General features: G+C 33.9%; 5 protein-coding genes across 7 annotated transcripts; 3 read left to right on the top strand and 2 right to left on the bottom strand.

Annotated features, from left to right (window-relative positions):
* Window positions 1-2,332: 2,332 nt before the first annotated feature.
* Window positions 2,333-3,577, bottom strand: LOC111488830 (adenylate isopentenyltransferase 3, chloroplastic-like). The gene is made up of 2 exons (XM_023136766.1): window positions 3,497-3,577; window positions 2,333-3,400 (listed from the first exon to the last, which is right to left on the bottom strand). Exon 2 carries the CDS (start codon window positions 3,388-3,390, stop codon window positions 2,398-2,400), a length of 993 nt encoding a protein of 330 aa, XP_022992534.1. The 5' UTR covers window positions 3,391-3,400; window positions 3,497-3,577; the 3' UTR covers window positions 2,333-2,397.
* Window positions 3,578-7,511: 3,934 nt separating this feature from the next.
* On the top strand, window positions 7,512-11,244 carry LOC111488839. Of its 3 annotated transcripts, XM_023136780.1 has the most exons (7): window positions 7,518-7,857; window positions 8,017-8,084; window positions 8,736-8,844; window positions 9,813-9,895; window positions 10,034-10,192; window positions 10,394-10,495; window positions 10,912-11,244. In XM_023136780.1, exons 1-7 carry the CDS (start codon window positions 7,785-7,787, stop codon window positions 11,062-11,064), a joined length of 747 nt encoding a protein of 248 aa, XP_022992548.1. In that variant the 5' UTR covers window positions 7,518-7,784; the 3' UTR covers window positions 11,065-11,244. The 3 variants fall into 3 exon arrangements, with proteins under 3 accessions (XP_022992550.1, XP_022992548.1, XP_022992549.1); XM_023136782.1 differs by lacking the exon at window positions 10,394-10,495 and having other exon boundaries at window positions 7,512-7,857; XM_023136781.1 differs by lacking the exon at window positions 7,518-7,857 and having other exon boundaries at window positions 8,076-8,151.
* Window positions 11,245-12,244: 1,000 nt separating this feature from the next.
* On the top strand, window positions 12,245-14,859 carry LOC111488833 (uncharacterized isomerase BH0283-like). Its single transcript, XM_023136770.1, has 6 exons — window positions 12,245-12,402; window positions 12,479-12,691; window positions 13,530-13,847; window positions 13,952-14,113; window positions 14,345-14,428; window positions 14,544-14,859. The coding sequence occupies exons 1-6, from the start codon at window positions 12,373-12,375 to the stop codon at window positions 14,649-14,651; spliced, it is 915 nt and encodes a 304-aa protein (XP_022992538.1). The 5' UTR covers window positions 12,245-12,372; the 3' UTR covers window positions 14,652-14,859.
* A 2,130-nt stretch (window positions 14,860-16,989) lies between these two features.
* LOC111488832 (uncharacterized isomerase BH0283-like) lies at window positions 16,990-18,667 on the top strand. Its single transcript, XM_023136769.1, has 6 exons — window positions 16,990-17,072; window positions 17,149-17,361; window positions 17,443-17,760; window positions 17,850-18,017; window positions 18,289-18,372; window positions 18,471-18,667. Exons 1-6 carry the CDS (start codon window positions 17,040-17,042, stop codon window positions 18,576-18,578), a joined length of 924 nt encoding a protein of 307 aa, XP_022992537.1. The 5' UTR covers window positions 16,990-17,039; the 3' UTR covers window positions 18,579-18,667.
* A 393-nt stretch (window positions 18,668-19,060) lies between these two features.
* LOC111488815 (DNA repair helicase XPD) lies at window positions 19,061-25,738 on the bottom strand. Its single transcript, XM_023136729.1, has 12 exons — window positions 25,014-25,738; window positions 24,455-24,735; window positions 24,203-24,285; window positions 23,695-24,098; window positions 22,790-22,983; window positions 22,483-22,663; window positions 22,255-22,379; window positions 20,998-21,087; window positions 20,635-20,713; window positions 20,474-20,550; window positions 19,888-19,996; window positions 19,061-19,596 (listed from the first exon to the last, which is right to left on the bottom strand). The coding sequence occupies exons 1-12, from the start codon at window positions 25,545-25,547 to the stop codon at window positions 19,477-19,479; spliced, it is 2,277 nt and encodes a 758-aa protein (XP_022992497.1). The 5' UTR covers window positions 25,548-25,738; the 3' UTR covers window positions 19,061-19,476.
* Window positions 25,739-25,937: the final 199 nt, after the last annotated feature.

The raw sequence follows: 25,937 nt of genomic DNA, 5'->3' as shown, positions 1-25,937 counted from the left end.
TTTTTTTTTTTTTTTTTTTTTTTTTTTTTTTTTTTTGTATTTTTCTCTTAACAAATGATCTTTTAATTTATAATATACCTTATATAAATTGGAGAAGAATATTAAATTAATAATTAGTTATACAAGACTAAAATAAATAATAAAAATCGCACTAAAATTAATTGATTGAACACGTAAAGGATTTTCCAATGATTGTTGGACGTTGACAAGCTCCCATTAATAAATATATATATTAATATATATAATTATCATCATTATTTTGTGCATGATGTGAGTGGCTGTGGTAAATTCCTCATATGATTTGAAAACATTCGAGTTTCTAGATTTTTTTTTTTTTTTTCTTTTCATGAATCATGTTTGTTTGATAGAACTTCTTTCCGGTAATCATGTTTGTAACTGTCCACTTAATTTGATTCATCGTTAATGTCTCATCTTTATAAATAAATTACATATGCAAATTTGCCTATTTTTTCATACAAAATTAAGAAATTTGTAACATTTCTTCTCTTTAGGTGAGGTATGAAACTGGTTAAAAACTCCACCCTAATCGGATGTTTAAATATTTGTTCTAACTTTTTTTTTTTCAAAATAATAATTAAAAATAAAAAATAAAAAATAAAACTTTTCATGGTTTTATAATCAAATTTAGAAAAAAAAAATAATAATAATTTTAAGATTTTTTTTTTTTTTTTGTAAATTTGGCATGGACGTCAAAATAATATGGTTATGAAAAAAAAAAAATTAAATGATGTTAGCAAATGAGGCTTGATTTTTATGAATACAAATTAGGTCAAGTTACTAAACACACCCTCAATTTTTGTATTTGTCTTTAAAATATTTTTTAATTTTTAATTTCAATAATATCTTTAAATTCAAAAAAAAAAATTAAAAATAAAAAATTATCGTCAATGTTAATTTTAAATAAAAATTGTAAATAAGAGTGTTTTTTTTTAAAAAAAATTAGAAGTTAAAAAGGTAGTTTTAAAATTCTTTAAAATTTTTTTGAAATACTCTTAAATCTTATTAAAATTCAAATATGAAACACATTCAACCTCAAATATTCTTAATTTTCATAATAATTTAAAAGGAAGGTAAGGTATAAAGTTCGGTTATTGACTCAACAAAAAAAAAAAAAAATAAATCAACCGGAAAATTGAATCAAATTTTCGATTTTTCAAAAATTAAATCCAACCCGACTTTTATAGCTTGGATTAGGTAGTTTAAGTTGTTCAAGGTGTCGGGTCACATAACAAAAAAAATCATCTCTTTAAATCAATATTTATTTCTAAGAATTTTTTTCCATTCAATTTTATAATAGAACGAGAAGGGATTCCTTTATGAGATTAAGATTTTTATTTAAAATATATTTAAATAGGTAACCTCGATCCGGATGGAGACAAGAAAATTTTCTCTCAATTCTGTCTCTATCCAAAACGGAGATTCTTTGCCTTATTCCGACGACTCGTGAATTTCAAATAACATATAGAAAATGAAACTAAACTTTTTAGAAAATCATTAAGTATTATTATTATTTAAAAAAATGTATCTTCGCAATATTTAACTNAAATAAAAAAAAAAAAAAAAAAAAAAAAAAAAAAAAAAAAAAATCTTGAGCACTGACAGCGTCAACTGCAAACAGCGCCGCCCACTTGATAAAGTCAGGTCGCTGAGCCATGCGCGCTGCGTCATGTGGTGTTGACTCAACCCTCCGCCCGCACCGCCGCACGCCACGCACCATATACACACGCCAACCTTCAACTATATCCTCCTCTTTGTCCAAGAATCCACTTTTCCCTTTAAATTATTAAGATCTTTGGATCTTCTTTTTAGTACGTTTTTAAATTTTCAATTATGAGTCTCTAATTCATATTATATTAACATCTTATTCGAGCGGTAAAATTTTGCTCCTCTCGACCTTGATGTGACAACAAAGAGACGTAAGAGAACAGGTTAGGAGGATAACCTAAAAGTGAGCGAAAGAAGTAAGAGAATTCCGAGTAGATTAGACATGTCTCCTCCAAAAAACGAAAAATTCCCTCATCACAAACTCTAATCTAGTGTTCAAGTTATAACTAGAAAGATCTCGTGAAAAGACCGACTTGCTGAATTTGAAAATAATACATTTCTCGTTCATCAGAGAATCGAATATTCTCTTTAAACCTTTTTTGTCAAGAGACTCCCACAAGCATTGATCTTGTATACGAGTTATAGATAAAAGGATTTTGTAGAGAAGATCGATCTTACAAATAAAACGTTCATTATCGAACAAAATTTCATTATATATATATATATATAATATCATACAATATAAATATACATAAATACACCCTTTGCAAATTGTTTATAGTTTTTGTGATGTATATATTCCTTCTTGTAATGTTTTTTTGGCTTCCTTGTTCAAGGTGTTGCAGCTGCAATGGCTGCACTTTTCTTAGGCGGCACGCCGGGGAGGGATGCTAAATTCTTCTGGGTTTTGACGGTGAAGATCTTCGGATGAAGAAATTGGTCGATTATCGTTGTGCTTCGTGTCGTGACGAGCTTGTTCCATGCTTCTTCTGCTTCTTTGCCTCGCTTTGTAAAGGCCTCTGTAGCATCCAATCTGTGTATGTTCCATTCTTTGGTGTTTCTCAGTCGTTGGATCTTTCCCAATTGCCTCAATGCTAGCTTGCATGTGTGCTCCTTCACTTTTGATATGGATTCTTGTAAGAGTTTCTCTTGAGTTTCCTCGTTTAAGAACGATTTGTATCGAAAATAGGAGTCGAATTCGGGAACCCCAATTGCCCTTTTGATCCCTCGAGAATAATCTCGAGTGGGATCAAAGAATTTTTCGGCCTCGTCAACCATTCCCTTAGCTACCATTTTGTCTACCCTATTAGATACAAAGGATTGCAATACAGGTATTGACACATCTACCCAAATAAAGCAACATTCATATCTCGATTCAAAGTTCGAGTCAACTAAGGTTTCAATATAAGAATTCGAGCCACCAGCGATAATCGGGAGCCGACCACGGCTATAAATAGAATCCAAAGATAACATAGTCATATCAGAGAAGTCAGCTGCCGAAAAGTCACAAAAGGGATCAATAACTCCAAGCAAGTGATGCGGTACACCACGTTGTTCTCTCTTCGTGACCTTATTTGTAACTATATCTAGCCCATCGTAAACTTGCATTTTATCAGAGTTTATAACTTCCATCGAGAAGCGGGTAGCAATGTCGATCGACAACCGAGACTTACCCGTGCCAGTAGCGCCGATCACGATCACCACCTTCTCTTTTCCGAGCTTTGGGAGATTGAAGAAAGGGTTGGAGTTTATTCTTCGAGGAGGAAGATTTATCAATGGTTGAGTGATCATCTCTTTGCTCATGAACATGGTGGACACATTCATGCTTATAAATCTAATAATTTCATCATCAAAGTATACCAAAATTAACCAATCATATGAAAAGAAAAATTGAAGAATATCAAGAGAGAGAGAGAACAAAATGCCTCACCTTTTTTGAGAGAATATAGAAATGAGTAGCAATGAATGGTTGTGAAGGCAAATTTGATATCAATCTTTATTTCCCTTCAAAGTTCTGAAACCAAAATGGATACTCATTTGGGTCAATGGGTATGCCATTTATAAGCATGATCTTCAAAAGTGGGTCAAGATCTCTCTCTCTTGATCATATTCTTTTTGTTCAAGAACTTAATTTTAATTATAAAAAAAAAACCCAATAAAATTTTTTTAAAAAGTTTTGATTTTGAAAATAAAAAATAAAATGGGTTACAAAAAATTAAAGGTTCTTGGTATGATTGATTTGATATAGATGTGGAAGGGTACTAGCCATTTGCATAAGAATATGACTTTTGGCCTCACTAACTTGGGGAATCTTGAGTTTTAAAATGGACTCGAAACCATAATGAAAGTGCTTTTACACTTTCCATCTTTGATGTGATTTGCCCAACTATCGATTTTAATAAGTTCATAAATTTTTAAAATGCAGTGAATATGAATACGAAAGTTCGTTATAAAGGTGTGAAAATCTCTCTCTAATATACGCGTTTTAGAATTGTGAAGCTGACGGAGTTATGTAACTGGTTAAAGCGGAAATATTTGGGGGCTGTTATAAATGGTATCAGAGCCAGACACTAGACAGTGTGCCAACGAGGATGCTGGCTCCCGAGGTGGATGGAGAGGGGAACGAAGCATTTTTTTTATAAGGGTGTAGAAATCTCTCTCTATTAGACATATTTTAAAACTATGAGGCTGATGACGATACGTAACGGGCTAAAATGGACAATATACGATATTTGTTTTAATCCAACGAAGAAGTCAGCCATGTGAAATTTGGACATTACGAACAATATTGGAGTATGCTCGAGGCTCGGGTCATGTTTGAGAGAAATGTTTTTAAAAAACATAGGCGAGAAAATGCGTTGAAAATAGTTTGAAAGAAATCAATGTTATAAGCTAAAAGTATAAAAGTTATATTTGGTTTCGATACGCTCGAGATCAAATAATCATGAATAAAAGTCACTTCATTCTTTTAGGGTTAGGTATACTAGTATGATTTGAAACGTACCGAACAATCGAAACTAGATATCTTTAACCCTATCGTTGTGATAAATGAGGAAATTTTTATTTCTTTCGATATACAACAATTTGTGCCTGAATATTTTTAGACGAACATTTTTTCGATACGTGACGATCTTTTCAATTCAGTTCATTTTGTGTTCTAAGAGTTTCTTAGTTCATAAATGGCCAATTATCATTGTAGTAAGTGGGATATGAAGACACCATTTGATTCCCTTCTCCAAAGATATCATTTTCACAATCCATGATATCTCTAGATTTGGTTTCACGTTATTGAAAAATCATCTATAGTTCTAAAATTATTTCACGCCCTAACGATCGTTTAAGCTGAAAAATTGATTTTTGAATTCTCGAACCTGCTACAAAACAGTGCACGATTTAGTTCATCGTGCGTGCATTAATTGCATCTCGAACATCAAAATCGACTTAGAATTGTTTCTCGAGAGAAATCAAGCTATTGTGTATGATCATTCTGATACTGTATTTGTTTTTATTTTCTTTAGTTTCGATTATTATAAGGATAAATCAGATGATTAAAACATATTCAGTATGAAAGCTAGATATCAACTGTGATGTCTTTGACCAACGATACGAAACTCTAATAATATATTTTTTAAAATTAATTATATACGTGCATAAAATTTAAAATCTTGAAGGGGCACGTGACATCCGAGTAAATAAGGGTTACAGGAATTTACCGATACCATATTTGAATGAGAGTGACCTTAAAGTTAGGATGATTTTCTTTTCCAATGACCTCCTACGAAGCATGTAAGATCCAACATTTCTTATAAAGGTGTGGAAATCTCTCCATAAGAAATGTGTTTTAAAACTTTGAGGTAAAACCCATAAATGACCATGTCGGACTAGCAGTGAGCTTAAACTGTTACAAATGGTATCAAAGTTAGACACTGGATATGTCCAGTGAGGACGTTAGGCCTAAGGGAGGTGGAGAGAGAAATGAAACATTCCTTATAAGGATGTAGAAACCTCTCCCTAACCGTTATAAGGCACGTGTCCTACGCAGATCAAACCTAGAAGATTCCATAACTTTAGATAAACGAAGAAAGTGGGAAGGATTGAGATGAAGATCTTAATCGAGTGGTTTCGATATAATATATCGTAATTGTTACCTACTTTCCTTAGGATTATCATTACCTTTTCAATCAAATCTAGATAACAAGCTTAAGAGCATTTAAATCACTTGGGGGGAAAAAAATCATATGCCAAATGATTGCAATATCAATTATTAAGCTTAATTGCATTGCCTTTCAAATCAATCATTATCCAAATAAAGTGTTAATCATAGTTTATGATTACAACCCGAGTCAAGAGGCTTGGCATGCGAGTGGTACCCACGATAAAGATAAGGGTCTTACCTCTTTCTTATCAATGAATACTTTTACGAGCAAAAAGCACTGAAGTTACGAATCGAATCGTTTTTCTTTTATTGTAGAAGAACGTGTGGAGTTTGACGTGTTCAGAAGTATAGGAGAACGTCTTTTGGCCGATATCATCACTGGTATTTGATATTGAGTTGTTCGTAACATTACTGTATCTTCCATGTTCATTGCACGTTAGATTATCCATCGTTAAATAAATGGAGTTGCTTCGTTTAATATAAACTAAAGACGATGTTGTACATTTTTTTAATTGTTAAAAGACTATATTGTAATATTAAAATTCAACATATTAAGATTTTTTTTATAAAATTTTAATTAAAATTATATTAAAATGAAAAGTATATGAATGAATTAAAACTATGCTTGAATGAGAGCGATCTTGAGAATATGATGACTAAAAAATATTTAAAATAATTAAAAGTCTCTATCTATACTAACAAGGTGCATCTTAATTTTCTGTCGAAAATTTCATAATTTTAAATATTTAAAGGAAATAAGATACAATATTAAAAAGTTTAAAAATAAAAATAAATTAAATCATAAAATGGTTTGATTTGGTTCTCAATCATTTTAAAATTGGTGATTTTAATTATTAATTGCTAAAGCTTAATATTTTATAAATACATATTAAAATATTATTGGATATCTTTAAATCAAATCTCACTTGTTTCAAATCCAAATGAAAAATATTATTTAAATTTTAGGAATAAAAAACACTGAATGGAATATTTGAGTTAATTAAAATATTGTTTATTTCTAGATATATTTGAATGACATTTTTCTTTTTAAAGATATGTTATATTATGTTTCATTTAAATATAAATATATATATACATACATTATATTATATGCTGAGGAATTTGTTCGAGGTAAATAATGTCACGGCCATATGTGAGTGGTGGTGATATGAGTGTTACCCATTAGGTCATGTTAAGGGTCGAGAAAAAAGTATCACAATGAAACTAAGGAAGATGCACCGCCTAACGCACCAATAAGATTAGAAGCAATAGTGTTAATTACAAAATCCAACGGTGAAAAATAGAGCATTCGAGTATAATCCCGAAAGTAGGGTTTGTATCGAGATTTTTGGTGAGCTCTATACGAGGTCTGGGGCAAGTCGATTTATGACCTTATTTTTCCAAGAACGGACTAAGAGAGTACATAGCCCACCACTATCAGGGCCCATAAACCAAATGAATCACTCCACAACACACCGTGTTGTGGCATAGATGTACATTGCAAATGACATGAGCGAGTATGACGATTTGTGCAACTTCTCATATGATCGGATATTTGAACATAGAGTTGGATTCGTGACGGTATGCACAAATGAGTAGGCAAGGGTAGAAGAGTCATCGAGCATGATAATTTTAGATCGATGTTCTCGAGAATGTTATGCTAATTGGTATATTAAATCATGCCTGTCCGGGTAAACATTCTTAAAATTTTTTGCACTTCGGGTCGGGTCCGGTCGGGTCACACATACCATTGTCGTCTGAAGGGTATTTTTGTCATTTCATGAATAGTCTCGGCGGTGGTGAGCGGCGGAGAAAGACGCTTCTCAATCCCATTTGAAAGAGAGTATCGAATCCTTCTCTCGGTTGCTCTTGCAATTTCTAACGCTCTGTTTGTTCCTCCTTTTCGAAGCCTTGGATTCGATTTTGCCTTACTGTTCTGATCTCCTCATCTTCACCTTTTGCCGATTCTCCCTTTCCGTCTCCGAACAAGATTTTCAATCCCATCCACGGGGCAGAAGCACGAGTAGAGCTTCGATCAGATTCTCTGTTTTCCACTCCAATCATGGCGTCTACTGATGTTCTTAAACGACAAGAGAATCGCTTTACATTTTCCTCTGTCAGTGATCCACTCAAAGGTACTTCTCTTTTGTTAATCATATCTGCTTATTGATAAAGGATCCGATATGTAGATTTAGTTAGACCCGGAATGATTTTTCCTGTTTCAGTTATATGATTTTGACATTTTCTTTGGGATTTATATTTCTCTCAGTCGTCTTATTGAGTTAATTTCCCAGGTGATATGGATTCTCGGGGTATGTCAATCGAGAAGAAGATAGAATTTCTGGAGAGCTTGACAGGGAAGGTGAGGGTGTTTGGAAGTGTTGCAAATGTTCTTCTTAGGCCATAATGATTTCCATCAGAACTGTTCTGTGAGCTGTTTACTTGTATTGATTATAGCTTTGTTAATGCGACATGATGCTTTTGCAATGTGCTTGGGATGAAATAGAAGTGCACTTCTTAATTGGGGATATTATGGATATCAATCTAAGTGTTTGTTTTTTTTTGTGTTGTATGCTAATGTGATTGGCTCCATTTTAAGGGAAAACTAGTAACTTCTCCTGGTCATTTTCTCAATGGTTACCTTTTCAATTTTATTTGGAGACGTCTTCGTGTGGCAAGGTTGTCAAGTAGTTGTTTTCTGTTCTCTTATTTGAAGTTGGAATTCCATCGAAACTATTCATCTCGATGCTTAAATGTGCTAACTAGTGATACCAGTGACAACTCTCTTATTATATGAGGTAAAAAAGTGCATAACGTTTGTATTATTTGCTGGTGTTCATATTATTATCACCTCCCAAAAGCTTATTAAAATGCTCCTGTTTAAGAAAGCTAACTTTTCCCCCCTATGATAAATAAATACTGTAGTTTCCTATTTAATTTTTGCTAGTCTTTGTCCACGGCAACTCACTTTTTTTGTTAACTTCTAAACTTTTTTTTTCCTTACTCTTTTCAGGTTACTAATAGGAAGACTTGTAGATGGTTAAATGATCGTCTTTTGATGGAGCTTGTTCCTCTTTTGAATGCTGAAGAAATTAGAGGCTTGTTTGCTCCACCACCTTGGGGTGTGATACGTATAAAGACTTTGTCCTTTTCATAATTATACAAGCTGTGATTAGAGTTATTTCTGAATAATATAAATGCTAGATGTTTCAGAAGGTAGAGCCTTCTTTTGTTCATCACCTTGTGTTATGTTATATGCTTTAGGATTTGAGGTAAGACATCAAAGTGGCTGTTCTTTTGATAGCCCCTAAAGAGTCTACACGAGAGAAGGCACGTGGGAAAGAGAGTCGAGATTGATTTTGTAATTAGTTGGTTGGGGATGTAATTGTTTGTGGGGGCTGAAGACTTAGGCGAGGGAGGACTACTTGGGGAAAGGAGGGAGATGTAAGAGATACATTTTTTGGATGGTCTTTAATTTTGGTGTCCTTGGGAGCGAGGGGAAGCTTTATAATTCTTCGCAACTCGTGTTAAGACAGGAGAATTCAAAAATTCCTCCTCTCTGAAAAGACCACCAGAACCTTTCTAACACCTTTTTTTAATAGGAATTAGAAAACATATCATTGATACGATGAAATGTATACCGAGAAGGAAAAAACCTATAAAAAATTATTACAAGAGACAAAAAAATCCTACCGCACACGTATACTTTATGAATGTTGAAGATATTATTATGTGTATTAGTGATCTAGACTATGATATGTGGGGTATTTTAGTTTTTATTTCTTTACGTAGAACGATGTTTGAGATGATTGGATACTGTAAAGTGATAGAGACTATGATATATAAACCTAAGAGTTCTCAGTAAATTTCCAACTTAGCACCTGTTAGAAGTAGTAGCTATTTTGAATTGTTTAATAATGCAAGTGTTTCATTTGCCAAGTCATATCTAGTGCCTTTACAATTAATTCCTTGAGGGAAGGGCTATATCTTCTCATCTCGTCTATGCTAACTTTTATCGATCCCTTTACTCGAGCCTAGAAATTCCTCACCCTGGTGTAAGGATTCATCATGGTTTGAGGTTACTTTGCAGGTGACGATGTACGGCCCACTACATTCTCCATGACTAATGCAGGAGACTGGGACAAATTTAGGAGTATTGACATGGATAAAGAGGTCTTTGTACTTTTCACTTTATTGTTACCCTTTTTTATTTTTGTGAACCTCAGTACAGCTGAATGTTTCGGAAATTAAAGAACGGTAAAGCAGATTCCTAATCTAAGAACATAATCCAATATGTAAGTTTCTTGTTACGCTAAGTTCATTGTAGTCTTGGAGAACTCATCCATTAAGAGAAAGGGTCATATTGATGCAGACAAAGTGGCTTTCTTGAATGCCTGGCGCAGAATTGAGTGTCAAACGAGAGAGGCACTTCGCCGTAGTTTTCTTCCAGAGCTTTTCGAAGCTTTTGAGGTATGTATGTGTAGAAAAAGTCTCAAGCTTTTTTTTTTTTTTCCTGCATTTACTGGATGATTAATATGGTAGGTTAAGCTTTAAAACATTGTTTTTACATGATCGCGAATCTGAATGTTTGTTGAAGAGTGGCAACTAGCAAGGCATCAATCAAGTTAACTTATAATTTGGTAATAAGTTTCTTGAATTTTTGTTTTTCAGAATAGCATAAGATCATTCGTTTCGGACGGTAGTAAAGAAGATGTCCTAACGTTGCGGGTTCGAGACCCATTCCACAGATTATTGCTACATGGAGTTTGTGAGGTATTTCCTCCGGGTTTAAGTTTAAGGAAATAAGCATGCTCAACCATGGGATCAGAAATATACTTCATAGTTCGTACAACCGGATTCACTGTAACTTATCCGAAAAAATAAAAGAGTTACATCTATACGTTAAAGGACATTAATATCGAAATTTTTATAGGTTGAAATACCATTTTAGTCTATGTACTCTGAGTTTCATTTCATTTTAGTCTCGTTACTTTCAAATATCTTAATTTAGGTCCTACCCCTAATAAATCTTTAAACTTGTCCCTATGTACTCTGAGACAACACTCTCGACTAAAAGAGGTCAGAGGTTTGAATCCTCTAAGTCGTTGTACTATTTTGTACATTTAGTTTGAATAAGCTAAATATTTGGCTGAATCATTTTGACATCATGCAAATTGTTTTCTTGGTAGTTCTACAATTTGGACTCTATGATGGTTCCCGAGTTGAAAAACGGAAGCTCTACGAAGATGACTCGGGTAACAAGGAAGAAGAAGGCCTTGGTTGAGGTCCCAAAAATTACTCAGACCCATTTTCTAAAAATGTCCAAAGAAGGAACATGGTAATTTCGATTCATTAGGTGAAGAAACTCGATAGCTATAAATTAATGCTCGTTGCAATAATATCGAAGGTGTAGGTAGTGTAGAGTTGCTCAAACCCTGCTGCTGGCACCAATTGTACCATTAGTATCATTTGAATAGATAAAATGCCTTGTTTCCTATTCAAAAACTGCCTTCCTTCTCTTAGTTCGGTTCGACCAAGTATTATTATGGCGTTGATCGATAAGTGTGGCTGAAATTGTGGGCAAAGATTGTGGATTGATCTACTATGAGCATGAATTAATGTAGATGAGATGACTTTTTAATCATAAAGTTCTGCTCAAAATTACATTTAGTACTCAAGCATGTGAATAAATTATGCAAAAATATCTTTGAACGTTGGAATGAATCTCAATAATGATTTTAAGCTTTGAATTTTTATGTATATTTTACTTTTAAACAATGCTCAAAGAATATTCCTCTCCTTCCAACTTTGTCCTACAAAAATATATTATAAAAATTAGCATATCTATTGTTATAAAAAAAAAAAAAAAAAAAAAAAAAAAAAAAAAATTAGGTGGGAATGATATGATTTAGAATTATATAGGAATTTTTTTTTTTTTTTTTGGAATTTTTGTGAAAAAATTGATTTAGTTCATAATAAGCTCTTTGGTTGGGTCTCGACTATCTAACCCAACACATATAGTTTGAGTTGGGTTAGATTTCTTTTTTTGTTCATGGACTCGAACTTTGTGGTTGGGTCCGGACTATCTAACCCAAAAAAACATATAGTTTGAGTTGAGTTAGATTTCTTTTTTTGTTCATGGCTCGAACTTTATGGTTGGGTCTGGACTATCTAACCCAAAACATATGATTTGAGTTGGGTTACAACAAAAAAAATTGGTTTAGTTCATAGGCTCGAATTGTGGTCGGGTCTAGATATGATTTAGTTCATAGGCTCGAAATTTATGGTCGGGTCTTGGTTAACTTAGCCAATCTATAAAATATGGTTAGGTCTTGAGTTAATTTATGGTCGGGGTCTTGGGTTAAATTAGCCAATCTATCAAATATGTTCTACAATTAATTATTATAAAAATTAAGAATATTTGATATACGAGGAAAATAAGTATCCCTTTTAAATAATAAAAAAACGACCCAAATAAATAATTCAAATGAGAATTGACAAATGAAGATTTGTGTGTTTTTTAAAATTTTCGTAAGCAGTGACGGAATGGAGGCGGCTCTCGACTTTCTTCCTCGTTCGTCTTCGCCTTCATTAACTCTTCTCTCTGCAACAATCACAGTTCTCACTCTTCTTCTCTCCCTTCCTCCACAATGCCGAAGAAACCTGTCAAGTACTTCGTGGTATTTCACCTTAACCATCTCTTTCTCTCATTCCTATTCTGACTGAGAACTGATTTTCGTTTTTGTAATCAAACAGGTTGATGCGTTCACTGACACTCCCTTCAAGGGAAATCCGGCGGCTGTTTGTCTATTAGAGGAAGAAAAAGATGATAAATGGCTGCAGGATTTGGCCGCTGAGTTCAATATCTCAGAGACGAGTTATTTGGTTCGCATAAACGAGGAAGAAGAAACCGATGGTTCGCTCAAGCCGCCCAAGTTTGGCCTCAGATGGTTCACTCCTGTTACTGAGGTTTTTCTTTTCCCCTTTCGTTTCAATGTCGACTGTTTTGAACAATTGCTCTGATTTTGTTTGATTGAAGTTATGAAACAAAAAATTGCGTCTGCTGCTTTCGTTTTAGATGGAAATTGACCTTGACGCTTCGAGTATTGTGAAAATTAGAGAAAAATACATCTAGAACTGAAAACTGATTTGAATTGCTATTTGTAGCAGCAATCATATTTTTATTTTTTTACCAAGTAATTGCTTTCTGATGAAGACCATATCCATTTCAAAGGGATAAAATGGGGAAAAAATTGGCAGGTTCAATTATAAGTTTGATGAGGTTTGTGAATTTAATCCCTGTATTGAAGATTTTTTTAACATTTGAAGTTCCATTCATTTAGTCTTTATACTGTAGGAGGATTTTGATAGGCCCCTTGAACTTTTACTTTTATTTGATTGGTTCTCTGTCTGAATTTTGTCGTTCATGTGACCAATTGCTTGAACCTATTAGATAACTGATGGAGTTAGTAATGGCTTAAACCCTACTAGATAACTTTGTACAAAGACTAAATAAACATAACTCTAAAAGTTCATGATTAAACTTGTAATTTAACAAATCTAATATTCTTAAATTCTTTCCTTATTGTATAATCTATTTCTCCTTTCGTTGGATTATACAAAAATTGATGGGATGCGGCCATTATCTTAACATTAGTTTCTATTTTATCACGCAGCAAATACTAATTGCTTTACTCTTTGTTTTGTTCATGGTGTTTTTTTTTTTTTTTTTGGTCTGCATAGTTCAATGAAGGTAATATTATTCTTTTGTTGCTGTAAATCTTGTTGATTAGGCATCTTTTTCCAGGTTGACCTCTGTGGTCATGCAACATTGGCGGCTGCACACACACTCTTCTCAACTGGTTTAGTAAATTCAGACATTATTGAGTTTTCAACGCTTTCAGGAAAACTAACTGCTAAAAGGGTTCCGGAGGTCAAGCCAATTGGGGTTTCCAATGTCCATAACGGTGAAGCACATGAGAGTTACTTTATTGAATTGGATTTTCCAGCGATCTCGTCGATTGAAGTTGATTCTGCTGATGTTTCTTCAGTCTCCAAAGCATTGAATGTTGCTTCTATGATTGACATAAGGATGACTGTCTCAAAGAATTTGGATAATATCTTGGTAAGCCCTCCAATTGGTTTGATTTTCGATTGTCCTTGATTTTCTGCCATCAACTCTATTTAACTTGAACCATTTAACTTATGCAATATTGCAATATTTTGCAGGTTGTTCTTCCTTCAGAAAAAGAAGTAATAGATTTTGAACCTAACTTTGATGAGATACGAAAGTGTCCAGGAACTGGGGTAATCATAACTGGAGCACCCCTTGGTGATTCAAAGTTTGATTTTTATAGCCGATTCTTCTGCCCCAAATATGGGATCAACGAGGTATTAAATCTTCAATCTTCCCCGATGTTATAATGGTTTAGAGTGTAGAAATTGTGAAGGAAATACATGACATTAGCCATGCTAATCCTCTCTTATTATGCGCAAAATTGAAGTCTTGGAATCTGAAATGCAAATAATGATGTTTTCCATGTTGTTTGGCGGCTTAGAAGTGGGTTGGATTACGAAACTCTTTATAGATTACGTCTTATTATGCCTGTGTTGCATGTTCAGGACCCTGTATGTGGTAGTGCACATTGTTCCTTGGCAGTCTATTGGGCCAAAAAGTTGGGAAAATCTGATTTTGTGGCTTATATGGTACTCTCTCTTTCTCTGCCCTCTCTCTCTCTCTCTCTCTCTCTCTCTCTCTCTCTCTCTCTCTATAGCCAGTTCAGTTCAGTTAAATTTTCTTTTGTTCTTTGTTTATGGGTAGGCATCACCTAGAAGTGGAATATTGAATATCCATCTAGACGAGCAGAAAAAGAGAGTTCTGTTGCGAGGGAAAGCTATTACTATCATGGAAGGTATTGTTTTAGTTTGAAGCTTTTGGGTGTTAGACATACCACCATCGTTATGTCTTTCCTTTCTAAGAACAACTTCTACTAGCCTTTGAATTTGGATGATGTTTTCTTTAGCCCTTCCTCAAATTTAAAATGAACTCCCACCTAGACTTGGAATTTTGAGTTGTGATTGTTTATGTAAGAACTCCCCTCTTTTGAAATAAGACAATCTAAGCTGCTTTCAAATGACTTATATCGGAGAAAACTAGAGAAAACCGACTAACCTGATATTATTTATTGGTATTTTCTGTTAGCATTATCATTTGTACTCGAGGTCTTTACTTTTATTGGATAAACATGATAGACATAGGATGTGTTAATACACGGATCTCATTGTTAGGGTCGAAAAATGCAATCAAATAGAGCTCTAAAAAGAATTCTTATTTGGGTCGGAAAATACAATCTAATAGAACTCTAAAAAAAATTCTTATTTTGAGAAGAAGTGCATTATATACCTCAGGGTGAGATATATTTGAATATATAATATATTAAAATATAAAATTTTATTTAAATCATATTTTTGTATGAATTTATAATTCAAATATATATTTTTTAATACACACTAATTCTTTTAAAATTTAATGTAGGTATACTAATTATATTTGTATCTTTTATATTTAATATATCTAATATTTGAAATATTAATTTCAACATTTCTATATTTAAATATTAATTTGAATAATTTAATTTTTTTAGACTCCACCCAATTTAATTATTCATTCCTGTGGTAAATTTTTTAAACTCAAATAATATTTATTAAATAATAAACCATAATAAACTCAATTCAATCTCACCAGGTTGGGTTGGGTTATTTGTTTATTCAATTTTTTGATTTAATAAGAGTAAAATAATAGTTTGAAAAACATCTATTTATTTATTTTCAAACATTTAATTAAAATTTACAGATTTAGTTTGAATATACATTTTGAAAAATTACAAAATTATGAAATTGAATAAAAATAAAAATTATATCATAATAAAAAATTTACCATTTAAAATTAACAAAAAAATTCAAATCGGTTCAGTTCAACTTAATTCAACTCAGTCGGTAAAAATTTTCATTTATTTAAACTTAATCCAATAAAATTTTCATTTATTTAAATTCATTTTTTTTAATGTTATTTTTCATTGTAATGTTTATAGTTTTAAAATATTTATTTTGGTCTCTATGGATTCCATTTTTATTTATGTTAGTCCATAATCTATTTTAATCTATGTAATTTAAAAAAGAAAAATTACCATTATATTCTATTAATCAAATTTGAACATATATTTTATTTGCAATAAATTTATAGTTAATGGTAAGAAATTTAGTGAATAAAATGTTATTTTAATATTCTTAGTGAAAAAAAAATGAAAATGAAAGAAAGCGGTAACTTTTTAGAAGTGAAGTAATATGCTTCATAAATTATAAGGATTTAAACGAACCAAAGAATAAGGACCAAAATACATATTATATGTTTTTTTTTAAGGTAGTGAAAAAAATATATATTATATTTTAATATCCACAAATACACCAAAAAATGATTGAAATAAAGAGAACTTTTAGAATATCATGTAAAATGGCATAGGTTGTGAAAATGCCTTTCTTAATTAAATATAAATTAATAAAAAAAAATACTCTTAAATATGAAAAATATTATAATTATTTGTTTAAGATTAAAATATATATATATATATATATTAATATTTCCTCTTAAGAGTATCTTTGAATTTTTAAAGTATTTAAAAAAAAACTTAAAAGGTCAAAAGTTTCATCAACTAATGACGGATTTTGTTATTCTGCAAAAATAAATTTCTTTTTTGATCCATGTACTTTTAGTTACCGTCCTTTTGATTTTTACAATTTCAAAATATTTATTTTTGTTTCTGTATTTTTTTTTTATTATTATTTTAGTCTATATATTTTCCAAATATCTATCTTGATCTATGTAATTTGCTTTTTTTATATAAATTTGTGTACGTTTTGAATGGAGATTTCATTCTAAAATTCGAGTGAAAAAAATGAAAATAATACACGAACAAGAACAAATGCTTTAAAAATAAAAAGACGAACAAAAGTAAAAGGAATAAAAAAAAAAATAAGTAGAAAAATAAATAATTATAAAAAACGATTCTGTTTATATAATAGTAAGAATATTTTTTTTAAAAAAAAAAAAAAATTAAGTGATATTTTTTAACCTTAAAAAAAATATTGAGATTTTTTTTTTTTGGGCGTCAAATTAAATGGATTATTTTTTATAAAAAAAATTTAAGTAATATTAAGATTTTTTTTTTTTTTTTTTTTTCCTTAAATGAATATTTCTACTCAATAAATAGACGATTAAGGAGATATAATATAAGAACAAAAAACTTCTTCTTGTCTCCCTATGGCTGCTAAACAAGCCATCAAATATTTTGTGGTATTTTACCTTACCGTCTCTTTCTCTCGTGTGGATTCTGAATAAGAATTGATCTTTGAGCTTTGTAATTAAACAGGTTGATGCGTTCACTGATTCTCCTTTTAAGGGAAATCCAGCAGCGGTTTGTATATTAGAGGAGGAAAAAGAAGATGAATGGATGCAAGCTTTGGCAGCTGAGTTCAATATCTCAATAACGTGCTATTTGATTCGCATAAACCAGAAAGAACAAACCAATGATTCACTGAAGCCCTCCAAGTTTAGCCTCAGATGGTTCTCTCCAATCACTCAGGTTTTCCTTTTCCTCTTTCGTTTCACTATCAACTATTTTTTAACGTAATGCTCTAAGTACTGATTACACAAGTTTTTCCAGATTGAGATGTGTGGTCATGCCACACTAGCAGCAGCACATGCACTCTTCTCATATGGTTTAGTAAATTCAGACACTATCGAGTTTTCAACGCTTTCGGGAAATCTAACCACTAAAAGGGTTCCAGAGGTCAAGCCACTTCGAGTTCCAAACGTTCATAAGGATGAAGCACACGAAAGTTACCTTATTGAATTCGAATTTCCAACTATTCCGCCGATTGAAGTCGATTCTACTAATGCTTCTATAATCTCCAAAGCATTGAGTGTTGATTCTATGATCGACATAAAGATGATTGTCTCAAAGAATTTCGATAATTTCTTGGTGAAGTGCTTCATATTGCTCATCCCCATCTCAATATCTACTTCATAATACACAACCAGAACAATCAGTACTTATACAACATTTTGCAGGTTGTTCTTCCTTCAGCAAAAGATGTAATAGATTTTGAACCAAACTTTGATGAGATAAAGAAGTGTCCCGGAAGTGGGATAATCATAACTGGAGCACCCTCTCCCTCGGCTGAGTCAAAATTTGATTTTTATACACGTATGTTCTGCCCAAAATCTGGGATCAATGAGGTATTAACTCTTCAAACTCTTCAAATTCTTGTGTCGGTTGAGAATTGTTTGGAGGGAGTCCACGTTGACTAATTTAGGAAATGATTATGAGTTTATAAGGAATACATCTTCATTGGTATGAAACTTTTTGGGAAGCCCAAAAGCAAAGCTACGAGAGCTTATACTCAAAATGGACAATATCATACTATTGTGGAGGGTCGTGATTCCTAACAATGCCCCAAGACACCTCAAACGCTACCACGTTCTTATATACCGTGTGTTGCGTGTCCAGGAAGCTGTATGTGGTAGGGCTCATTGTGCTTTGGCAGTCTACTGGGCCAAAAAGTTGGGAAAATCTGATTTTGTGGCATATATGGTACTCTCTCTGATTTTGTGGCTTATATGGTACTCTCTCTCTCTCTCTCTCTCTAGCCAGTTCATTTAACTGTTCTTTCGTTCTTTCTGTATGGCTAGGCATCACCTAGAAGTGGAATACTGAACGTCCATCTAGACGAGCAGAAAGAGAGCGTTCTGCTGCGAGGGAAAGCTATTACTATCACAGAAGGCGTTGTTTTAGTTTAAAACTTTGGTGTTAGGCACCATTGTTCTATCTGTTCTTTCTACGAAGAACGTTAAACTCTAAATAAATATTCTCTTGCACCAATCTACTCTTTCTAGCCTTCGAATTTGGGGGCTTTAAAAACTATTTAACTTACTATAGACTAGAATAACTATGATTCTCCGTCCTATTCAAAGTACGTTAAATGGATATCTCTACATGCAACATAGTCCATGAATGATAGAACCTATATCAAAAATGAATTTAATTGAACTCGATAGAATGTAACGAACCGAGCCGAACTGAACCCAATTTTATGAATTAGTTTAGATTGGATTCACAACCTAGCAAAAGTTAGCTTGAGTTATAAAGATTTACAACAAAAACGATTAGAATAGGTTCGAATGAAGAACTCTTACTTGTAACTTCATTCCATCGATTCCCGAACTAGAAACTCTACTGCTTCGACCTGCTTTATTAGTTAAAAGTACCACAGGCATCAAAATGTCAATAACAGGAACAAGCCCAGCCAAACAGCTAAAGTTTGTATTAAGAAACTAAAGCAACCATAATCTTGAAAGATAAACAGAGTGGTTAACCAAAAAAAAATGAGTAACGCTGCAAGTTAAAAGAGAACAAGAGATCGTTTCTATATATATACTTCTATAAGTTTCTTGATCAAAATTTCTTCTGGATTTCTTCATTCAGAAAGGTTATCAGCCCTTTTCAATTCCACAATCAGGCATCATTCAAATTTGAGTTCTTTCCTCGTCGGCAGAATCCCGGAAGGGAATTTCTTTTCCAAACTATCGAACCAAATTGTCGAGCCGATGAATCAGACGAACTTGGTAAGTAGGATTCAAGATGAATGTAAAACAGCACTCTGAACTAAGAAAGAGTCCATTTGCAGTGTTAAGATTACTAATATAACATCTCATTCATGTTGGCTTCAGACATCTTTTCTAAGTCTTCTTGGGACAACAAGGTCTTTCTACCACTGCTCCCTGCCTTATCATAGGGTTGTGCCATCTTCCTAAGGAACTGCACCCACAGATTTTGTTTCGATTCGATTATTTTTTCGTTAATGTAGAAACTGAAAATGCTCAGACATTCTTAATCATTTGGAAGCTAAGATCTTATAGAAGATGCATTTAAGATAATTAACCCAAACTTTGCTTCCAACTGCGAGCTCAAAATGCCAAAAATTTGGCAACTCAAATTATTCAGCATCCTTAGAACACGAATGAATTGATTTGAATGCCAAACATTTGTAGATGTGTATGATAGAAAATTTGTCAATATCTAGGACAAGGACGGTAACGAATAACGAACCTCCCGTGCTATGTGCAGTGCCATGTCTGTGCTCAAATTCAAGTGTGCATCACGTAAATGTGACAATATCCATCCAGGCAATTTAGAGCGCTTGTCATGACGGCTATACCTGCACAACGGTAAAAAAAAAAGATAAAATCTTGCAAAGACCAAAAAAAATCACAGTTTCAAGACATTTTTTTTCAATATATTTTGTACTAATAAATTGCAAATATCATGGTATTTTTTGAACACCTTCCAAATCCATGTGGTTTACAGTTATCTTAAAAATCGATGATTGTTTCTTCAGCATTCTGTATAATTATTTTATTTATAAATTATCATTATAGATAGCTTTATTTATTCATGTACCAACGTCATTCATATGATATCCTCTATTGCACTTTACCTCACATGGTTTACAACTTGGAAAGTTAAAATGATGCTGTACAGTTGAATCAGTATGAACAAACTCGTACATTTAATTAAGATCCATGCGAACCAATGAATCAGTAACTTGTGATTTGTGAACTCTTGGAGTAATAACTGAAAATATGTTCTGTAAACGAGGAATTAATTGAAACTAGCTATGAAGTAAAAATCAAACCTTTTATCAGCAAATATCATCATCCCGTAGTCAGCCTTCGACCGGATAACTCGACCAACACATTGCGCAGCTTGTCTCTGCTCAAATTGTCAGAACCAATTATTTCCACCATACACCAAAAAGAGCTTCAACGGATAGTTAGAAGAGTAAGTTTCCCATACCAAAGCATCAAAAGTTAAAAAATCCCCTTCCTTAATTTGAAATGTCTCGCGTAAATACTCCAGCCGAGCAAGCAAAATTCTGAAAACAAAATCATTATATACACAGTCAGAAATAACCAAGTCGAAACAAAAAGGACCACGCCATTATCCTCGCCCCAGGACAGCCTACCCACCCAAAAAGAAAGGAATACACTCAATTTTCAATTAAAAAAAATTCATGTGCACACAAGATTCTGTTCTTGTAAGGATAAAAAACCATGGTCTTGATAAATCTAAATTTAGAAACAGAAAAATGCTTTACATTGATTAATCATATTTTTGCCCCACAAGCTTCTCATTAGAAAGTCACAAGATGAAACTCACTTGCTTAATGTGTACTGGAAAGGAACACCAAACATTATCACCAATCGTCCATAATGTCGATCAAAATCTATACCTTCGGCAACCTTCCCCCTGCATAAACATAGATCAATTCCAAATTACATTTGATCACTCCTCTTAATCTCCATCTCTGTGAAGTTATTTAAAAGCTTTTTTCCCGAAGGAATCCAATAATTTTAGAGATGGTATGAAATCACCAAAAGGGGAGGATAGTCTCCCAAGCAAGAAAGATTACAAAAAAATTATTCCATTTGGTACAAAGATCACATAAACCATAGATATTAAGCGGAAAAGAAATTTGCACGAAGAAAGGCCAACAAAAATTACATCAAATATCTATGGTTTTTTTTATACCATTGAAGAATCTATTGTTTTATTTTATATAACCAAAACACCCAAAAAAAATATCTAACAATTGTAGCCGGAACATCTTCATTTCTTTTTTAAACGGTGTCCAAGCAAAATGCTATCAAAAAGTTATATTGACAATGAAGAAAATAAATCATCAGTCTACACAGAACCTCTATTTAGCTATCTCTTCTCGATTCCCTTTCTTCTCCCAGCTTAGGAAATATTATGACATGTTTTGTAGAGGGCTCAAAAATTTGTTTTTGAGAGGAATGTGGGGGTGGGGGTTCTCCCCTATGTGCTTTGTTTCCACGTCTATACCACCTTTCAGATATGAAGTAACATTTGGTGACTTATCCTGTCTTCCTCAAATTCCTCCTTTTCACTTTCTTTAGGCTTTTGTCGTCCTCTTTTTGATAAGAGAGAGGACGAAAGCAATGGCCTTTTTTCTATCCTTCGTGACCTATATGTGTGCGTTTGGGGAAGGACTTTAGAGTTTGGACTCCTAATCGTTTTGGGGAATTCTTATGCCATTCGTTTTTTAACACTTTATGAAACTCCTCTCCCTCATATTGCCTTGGCTTTCTCCTCTCTTTGGAAGATTAAAATTCGCAATGTCAAATTCACTACGTATCGGGTTTTACATAGGAAAGTCAATACCTTGGACCGAACTCCCTTTAAGGGCTTTCCCTCAAGGTTTTAGAACACGTCTACTAGGGAGAGGTTTCCACACCCTTATAAGAAATGCTTCATTCCCCTATCCAACCGATGTGGGATCTCACCGTTGTACTTGTATGAAAGGGATAAGACAACCCCCTTTAACCACACTATTCTGGTAACTAAAAAACAAAAGGAAAAAATAGGGGGAGCATTGACAGAGGAATAGGATACCTGGCTACGGAAAAAAATACAGCACCTCTCCCACAATCACAAGCCTTGCGGTAATTGTCAAGAGCCAGGGTAGTCTCCACCACATCTTGGGTCTCAATGAACACAAGTTTATGCTGCATTATTTCCTGAGGAAATGAGTTCAACCGTTTAGTTACGATCGGGGTGGATCATGTTAAGACTAATTCCCACTAAAAAGCTGTTACCAAGCCAAACATGAGTAATCGTCACCTTTAGTATGCCAGTTTCATTCCAACTATTTACAATCCCATCCATATATGAGTAACTGACGAAGAAACATACTATCCCATCAGGAACTGCTGAAACCATCTCGAGCAAGAGCCTACCGTAATTCCTTACCACACCAAGATCGCTTCTCATATCAAATTTAGTACTTACTGGAAGTTGGTCGCTATTGCAACAAAACAAACTATGTTCAGCATAGAAGATCCTACGTTTTACTAAAGAAGAATAATAATCAAACTTTAATAATAATATATAGAACAAATGGGTAATGTATTTCAACAGAACCACACACCTGCCACGAGTGAGAACCATTGGACATATGCAGTCTCTGGTCAGGGACATTGTAAAACTTCTGCTAACAACAGGATTAAAATTGAGCAAACGAGGGTAGAGATCAATTGGGCTCAGAGTACCAGATGTAATCACAACTGATTGAAATCGTTCAAACACAGGCTTAATAGCAAGTGAGGCATCATGACAGCTAAGCTGAGGAGAAAATAAGGAACATTTAATAAATAATTTAGTTTAAACAATGGACATAATTACTGAAAAAAAACTATAAAGTTCAATTTTAGATTTCATTCAATGGAAACATGCATGAGCTAGGGGCTATTCAACTAGAGAACAAAGATAGATGCTTACTTCTTTAGGATTTCTTTTTACTTTTTTTTCTTTATTTTGGATAGGAAACAATTTCATTGATTAAATAGAAGGTGCAAAAGGAGAGCTCATCCTTGGAGTTACCAAAAAACTTCTCCAACGGGATAAAAGTGGAAGAAAAAAAAAAGGAGAAGGCTCAAGCAATTCCCCCGAGGATCGTTCCTTGTTTTGAATGATTCTATGATTTTCTTTTTCCTCTCTTTTTTTCTTTTTTATTAGTACTTCTTCTGGAAAGTCTCGATATTGAAATAGGAGAAGAAGAGAGAGCATCCAGCCCAGAGAAAAAGAGTTGCAAAAGTTGTGTGTATTCTCCTAATATATGAAGCATCCGCACTTTAAGATCAGAACCGTATTTAGAGACAAAAATCATGTACCAATCTGTGAAGGGGTCCAACTTAAACACCTCTCCACCATCAAGGGATCATCTAAACTTAAGATCAAAACTTTTAGCATCCAAATTCCATACTACAAAAGGTATTCAAGAAGTACACACACACACACACATATATATGAGAATTAAGGCAGATATAAACTAACCTGCAGTACAGGGTCAGGAATATGCGGCATTCTCTCATCAACAGGCTCAATTATAATTGAGAAACCTCGTGCATATGTCCCAACGAGTGTTGCAAAGTCGCATATGGTCTGTACGTGCAAGAACTCATCAGTGTCGGTAATTTCAAGTGTCAGCATGAGGGAGTAGAGACGATCATAACAAAACTTCAGGGTTTTTTGGTCAATTCCAGCCTGAGAACCAATAGAGCTAACAAAAGTTACAATCCCTTCCTTCTCAACATTTTCAGTGTCCAAACGTCCTTCAAGATACTGAACCAATCTCCGCAACACATGTATAAAGTGTTCAGCTCGCCGTATATTTCCTGGCACGGCCTCCTTCAAAATATCATCTGGAAGAGCAGGGTTAGAGAGCCACGTATCCGAAACTGCATAACAAAATTAAAGAAAGTTAGGATATTATCCCAGGAAAAGATCATCCAAAAAAAAATCATGCAATCTTGTTACACAAATACAATAATGTAAAACATACTAGGTAGGTTTCCTCTTTGTGCCAAACCATCTACCAGCCTGTTATATTCCGCACGCAGTCTACCTGCATCAGTTTCCTTAAACCTTCCTACCATATCAAGGAAAATACTGATTAAATTTCAATTCAAAAGTAACAGAAACACCTAAACACCCAGACATTAATTTCTCAATAAGAACATTAAAAACAAATGAACCATGGCCTTTCTAGATATGGCATGAGATTAAGAGAAAGCAACTTAGTATCTGATTATACCTCTCAATCTCCTGACGCATCTTATTGAGATTTCTTCTGGCACCTTCAATAGTCTGCCTCCTCACACTAACACTAAGGGCTTCGATACACACGTTATCAATATTGTGCGCCTCATCAAACACTACAACAGATTCTCGCTGCATTTCCTTGGATATAATGCTAGCTACTTTGGGATCAAGCAAGTATTGATAACTATATACTACCACATTTGCAAACTGTACCATATGCCGTGCCAAGAAGTAAGGACACCAACCCTTCTTTGTCCCAAAAGCTCTCAGATCCTATAAATTCAGCGAGGAAATTGCATGAATTAACTAGTCAAGGCATAAATGATTTTCATCTATAGAAATGAATATTAGAGGAATTTTGTCAATATAACCTAGTACATATAAATGATTTAAGAAACAATTCGTCTTTACACTATAAAGGTAAAAGACTGCGTAAGTGTTTAATTACTTAGTATCTGCTACACAATTTAGGCCACCGTTGGGGATTAGGGAAAAAAAAAGATTGGGAATTCTAAATTTCGTGAAAGTCATAATCTCAATTCAACCAGTACCTGCAGCGTATAAACCCCCGGCGGCAACACCGCACTGGAACCCGCCTTTTCATACTGCTCAAAGAATTCACAAGTGGGCACATTGGGATTCTCGGCCGCCATGGCCCTAACCCAACTCGCCGTCAGCTTGCGGCAACCAGCATCGACAGAATCCCGATTCTCCGAAGCCAAAACAGCCGGATTGACACACAGATTCTTCCTGGAAGAAAGCCCCACAGCCAAGATCTGAGCGCGAGGGCCAACCTGCTGAACCTGGTAATCATGGAGCAATCTGAGCTCGGCGAGGGTCTTCTCCATTTCGTGGACAGTGCGAGTGCAGTAGATGAGCTTGACGGGGTTTTGGGGCTTGGAGAGGACGTAGCTGGTGATGAGGGAAAGGAGGGCAATGGTTTTTCCAGTGCCTGTGGGCATTTCGAGAAGACAATGGCCCTTGGCGTCGAGAGCTCGCTTCAGCTCAAGCATGTAAGCGTACTGCTCGGGGTAAATGTGATCGTAAGGGAAGTAGACTGTGACATCCTCTAATTGAAACTTCATGATGCTTGCTCCGCCAGTGACGAGATTACGACAGAGAACCAGAGCCGCAGCGACGGCGGCGGCGGGCGGCGGCGGCGGCAGAGAGATTTCAGAGGTCTGGCCGAGGGTGACTCGTTTTTACGCGAACAGAGACTTAAGCCCGCACTTCACAAAGCCTCCGTCTCTTTCCCCCGATTTTCCCTTTTTTTTGTTTTTTCTTTTCCGTATTAATGCAAATAAGATTTAACCTATTTCTTTTAACTGAAAATAAAATCCAAATTATTTACCTTTAAGTTTAAAGGAATAAAAAATCAAATTAATTCGGGAATTTTAATTTCAATTTACGAATAAATTTTACTTTCTCCTCTCTAAATAGACTTTCTTTTGATTTTAAAAAAAAAAAAAAAAAAA

Source organism: Cucurbita maxima, unplaced genomic scaffold (assembly GCF_002738345.1).
Source record: "Cucurbita maxima cultivar Rimu unplaced genomic scaffold, Cmax_1.0 Cma_Scf00013, whole genome shotgun sequence".
Lineage (NCBI taxonomy): Eukaryota > Viridiplantae > Streptophyta > Magnoliopsida > Cucurbitales > Cucurbitaceae > Cucurbita > Cucurbita maxima.
The sequence above is the reverse complement of the archived record's forward strand: the minus strand, read 5'-3'. Positions and strand labels throughout refer to the sequence as shown.

Coding starts and splice junctions, on each gene's coding strand:
- LOC111488815 (XM_023136729.1), bottom strand. CDS start 25,547: ATGAAGTTTCAATTAGAGGATGTCACAGTCTACTTCCCTTACGATCAC. Junction 24,736..25,013: donor CGGGGGTTTATACGCTGCAG/GTACTGGTTGAA, acceptor CTGAATTTATAG/GATCTGAGAGCTTTTGGGAC. Junction 21,088..22,254: donor GTATTTTTTTCCGTAGCCAG/GTATCCTATTCC, acceptor ATGTTTATGCAG/GGGGAAGGTTGCCGAAGGTA.
- LOC111488839 (XM_023136780.1), top strand. CDS start 7,785: ATGGCGTCTACTGATGTTCTTAAACGACAAGAGAATCGCTTTACATTT. Junction 7,858..8,016: donor TGTCAGTGATCCACTCAAAG/GTACTTCTCTTT, acceptor TTAATTTCCCAG/GTGATATGGATTCTCGGGGT. Junction 10,193..10,393: donor AGCTTTTCGAAGCTTTTGAG/GTATGTATGTGT, acceptor TTTGTTTTTCAG/AATAGCATAAGATCATTCGT.
- LOC111488830 (XM_023136766.1), bottom strand. CDS start 3,390: ATGAATGTGTCCACCATGTTCATGAGCAAAGAGATGATCACTCAACCA.
- LOC111488833 (XM_023136770.1), top strand. CDS start 12,373: ATGCCGAAGAAACCTGTCAAGTACTTCGTG. Junction 12,403..12,478: donor AACCTGTCAAGTACTTCGTG/GTATTTCACCTT, acceptor GTAATCAAACAG/GTTGATGCGTTCACTGACAC. Junction 14,114..14,344: donor CCAAATATGGGATCAACGAG/GTATTAAATCTT, acceptor TTGCATGTTCAG/GACCCTGTATGTGGTAGTGC.
- LOC111488832 (XM_023136769.1), top strand. CDS start 17,040: ATGGCTGCTAAACAAGCCATCAAATATTTTGTG. Junction 17,073..17,148: donor AAGCCATCAAATATTTTGTG/GTATTTTACCTT, acceptor GTAATTAAACAG/GTTGATGCGTTCACTGATTC. Junction 17,362..17,442: donor GGTTCTCTCCAATCACTCAG/GTTTTCCTTTTC, acceptor AAGTTTTTCCAG/ATTGAGATGTGTGGTCATGC.